This window comes from Abramis brama (assembly GCF_963993115.1).
Source record: "Abramis brama genome assembly, chromosome: 2".
Classification (NCBI taxonomy): Eukaryota; Metazoa; Chordata; class Actinopteri; order Cypriniformes; family Leuciscidae; genus Abramis; species Abramis brama.
The window spans coordinates 56,976,679-56,980,272 of record NC_139964.1 but is presented as its reverse complement, the minus strand read 5'-3'; the positions used below and the strand labels follow the sequence as shown (position 1 = coordinate 56,980,272).

At 34.3% G+C, this 3,594-nt stretch overlaps 1 protein-coding gene across 2 annotated transcripts; it reads left to right on the top strand.

Annotated features, from left to right (window-relative positions):
• The first annotated feature begins 455 nt into the window (after window positions 1-455).
• LOC311072612 (uncharacterized protein) lies at window positions 456-2,913 on the top strand. Of its 2 annotated transcripts, none has more exons than XM_084097756.1 (5): window positions 456-570; window positions 713-1,102; window positions 1,378-1,476; window positions 1,666-1,715; window positions 1,807-2,913. In XM_084097756.1, the coding sequence occupies exons 1-5, from the start codon at window positions 534-536 to the stop codon at window positions 1,933-1,935; spliced, it is 705 nt and encodes a 234-aa protein (XP_083953882.1). In that variant the 5' UTR covers window positions 456-533; the 3' UTR covers window positions 1,936-2,913. The 2 variants fall into 2 exon arrangements, with proteins under 2 accessions (XP_083953882.1, XP_083953881.1); XM_084097755.1 differs by having other exon boundaries at window positions 1,324-1,476; window positions 1,807-2,910.
• Window positions 2,914-3,594: the final 681 nt, after the last annotated feature.

Here is a 3,594-nt window from a genome sequence, read left to right as displayed (position 1 = left end):
GATGTGTGAAGTTTGAGTTTGACGACATGTCACAGCAGCAAATGTGAAGGCGAATGCTGTAAGTGTTCTGAATATAAGAGCTGTGGTTTCCTGTTTTGACATGTTTACACGTTGCTGGCTTGAACCCATTACAATACGACAGAGAACATCACTTTGATTAAAAAAAACTTGACCAATTGAAAGCACAACATTTCTCAAGTGAAGATGATTATCTGCATGTCTGAATCAAAATTATTTGATGCCAAACACATCTATCATATCTATCAGACAAACAAAAGTTTTACTCTCTCTTCATATCTGTTTGATGATTATTTCCATTTTTGTGAACCAATCAGAGCAAACTCTATGGGGTAATCAATGATTGGTTAATACCGCTCTTACTCTTTGTACGTACACATGATAACCTCATTTATGACAACCCCCTGTGACGTGAGACATTTTAGAAAAGATTTTCCATTGACGTGAACCAATCAGATGAGAGCTGCCGTCTGTAAGACCCTCATAGTGTCAGTTATTCACAGTCACTCACAGAGATGGAGAGGCCAAGAAATGCTTTCATCGTGTTTATGTGTAAGAAAAAAATGTTTTTGAGAAAGTATTCAGCTGTTTGTAGAGTTTTTCGAATGTAAATGCCTATATTACTGTGAATATTTTTGTATGGTAGTACACTTCAAATGTAAGTTCTTTATTAAGTTATTTTGCACTTTTACAGGTGTTTTGTTGTTCAGTCAGAACAGAATCTATGGAGCAGAAGTGGAGATGAAAGTCAGACCAGGAGACAACATCACTCTCTACTGTGATCGCTCTGTAACTCATGGTTTCCGCTTTGTATGGATAAGAAACTGCTCTCATGAAAATCAACCCTCTCTCGTAATAGATTTGAGGGAGAATTGGGATCTTGAGAAATATCAGCGTTTCAAATTAATCCACAACCGCTCCAGTAATTCTCATGATCTACATATTACTAACATCAGTGTCTCTGATCTGGGACTGTATTACTGTGCAGAAATAGAGAATAAGGTAAATAAAGATGAAAAAGGCATCATCTCCTCATCTGAAGTGTACCATTATGGAAACCGAACAACTCGTCTTTCTTTTGCTGGTAAGAAAATCTTTCTGCTAGTTGCATTGCTCGTGTGATTATGGAGAACTTTCTCACTGAAGAAGCAAGATGAACAGGACAAAAATACATTTTAAAACATTCATTGATACATTTGTGTTTATTGCATATTTAGCAAGTGGCTACTTGTTCTGAACCCTTTACACCTCATGACTGTATATAAAGCCAACATTCATTGATTTATTTATGTTTATTTTATATAGAGAAAGTAACTCTGTGTTCTGGACCCTCGAACATCACCTCCACTCTTCCTCTAGACTGTGTTCTCTGCTGGACGCTGCTGTTCAGTGTGTGTCCGGTGTGTGTTCTCCTCTCCTCTATCTGTCTGTACTGCCTCTGTCAGAGGAAAACTACAGGTATCATTCACTATTTCACACTCTTCTTTTGCATTGCCACATTTTTTATTTAATATACAGATAAACTTTGGATAAGCAAATCCTGCAAACAAAGCCTGATAGTAATGTATAAATTGAAGTGTAACACATAACCATTGCATAACTAAACCATTATGTATGTGATGTTCTAATTTAAACAATCGACTGTAGATGCTGCGACAGATCAAAAAGACCATTTGAAAAGTGGAAATACAATTGAGGTATGAACAATGCAAAAATGCACGTTCATTATAGACATTTAAATATAATATATGCAAGTTCCAGAAAGCAATTTCATTCCTTTCATTCCAGGGTGAGGAGGAAGAGGTGTGTTACGCATCTTTAGACGTGATAACCAGGAGACAAAAACAACGCAAGACAAAGCGAGTACAGTGTTCTGACTTCAGTACATATGCTCAGGTCAGAACAGAAATGGAGTAGAACTAAAATAGAACTGAGGTGCTTTCTGAAACATTCCAAATATGATAAAGGTTGCAGGTTTCATTATCATTTAACATCACATGTAATGATTCAAGGTTGAGGACTTTCTACCATTACATCTGAAAGTAAAATATATTCCATACTTGGATCCTTGGTCCCACTTTATATTAGGCCTAAGTGTCTTTAACTACTGTGTACTAACATTTAAATTAATAATTTGATACAATGGTCTTATTATTTACAGACATGTTTTAACATTATACTTATATTTAAAAAAATAGCTGCATGTAGCTGTAATTAATATCTATAATAACATCTATAATTACATCGTTGATCCTTCCCTGCCCCCTGAAATCTAACCATACCATGAAACCTATCCCTAAACTTACCCAAATCCCACCTCAACAGAAGCAAAAGTGTTTTTAAACATTTTACCTAACTTTTACATAATTACAAGTACATAATTAAAGACACTTAATATAAAAAGTGACTGGACACTTTAACACATTTTTCACACATTGATCATTTGTTTATAACAGTAAGCTGTAACTACTGTTGTTACTCTGGTCCTCATTGCAGTACAATGTTGTTTTCCTATTAACACAGTCTTTGTGGACACGCATAATGACGTTGAAATAACAGGATGTAGAAGTGAGTTTCCTGTATGAAGTGGTGTTTAGTTTAAGGTACTTATATGTCTCTTAAACTCAATGATTGCAGCGTTTTTTTCTGACTCAGATTTAGAGTTAGCCTAATTAAATTTTCCCAAAACATAATCCGTGGCGGATGAAGCATTCTGTGCTTGCTGAGTAGATTAGCATGTTTGGATAATGGTTAGCAACAAGTAAACAAGCAAACTGTCTATCTTATTTTAAAACTATCTTATCTTATGATTTTAAAGTTAAAAGAGAAATGCCCACTTAAGTTGCTTCTCTGTAGTAAGATATATATATATATATATATATATATATATATATATATATAATATTATATTATATTGTTTTTCCTCTTATTTTTCTTCTAACTGGTGCATGTTAGGTCTGCTTTACTTCTAAAGCTAGTAATTCTTTTGAACAGTTAAAATCTAATTGAAATCAAAACAAATTGAAATATTCAAAGCATCAGAGTTGCTCTTCAAAGGAGTTTTACTGAAGTGCACGGTCTGTGTCTTTTTCTGAGGAAGGGTCTAGCTTTGTTTCCAGTTAAAAAGTTAGCCATCTTAACCACAAATGTTTCCATTCAGTTTAGTGCTTGTGCATATGAGACAGAATAAAGAGGTTGGTCCGTGTAAATGTTCATGTGGTGAGTTTGTGGTGACATTGGTTTTTGTATATGCAATGTCTGCAAAAGTGTGATTAACAGCAGCAGTCTTTATTTAGACTCTCTGATGGATGAGGAAGTTTCACATTTACTGCATCTCTCAGAATGAAGCACAAACAGCTGGTTTAATTTTTTATATTTGTTTTCCTTTTTACGTTGGCAAATGCATCCCACATGACCTCTCAAATGATGTTCAAATCATGCTAAATCAGTGCTATGCCATTTAATATAAATGTGTCAAAACGAATATTTTTCTTTTATCTGTACATTTTGTCACTGTATATAATGGATGTTTATAGTATGGCAATGTATATTTTTACTTGTCCATGATCTGTTATT

Bases quoted from the DNA above. Each gene is read 5' to 3' on its own strand.
- LOC311072612 (XM_084097755.1), top strand. From the start codon at position 534: ATGGAGAGGCCAAGAAATGCTTTCATCGTGTTTATGT. The intron at 1,103-1,323 runs GTAAGAAAATCT...TATTTTATATAG, and splicing joins AACTCGTCTTTCTTTTGCTG to AGAAAGTAACTCTGTGTTCT. The intron at 1,716-1,806 runs GTATGAACAATG...CTTTCATTCCAG, and splicing joins AAAGTGGAAATACAATTGAG to GGTGAGGAGGAAGAGGTGTG.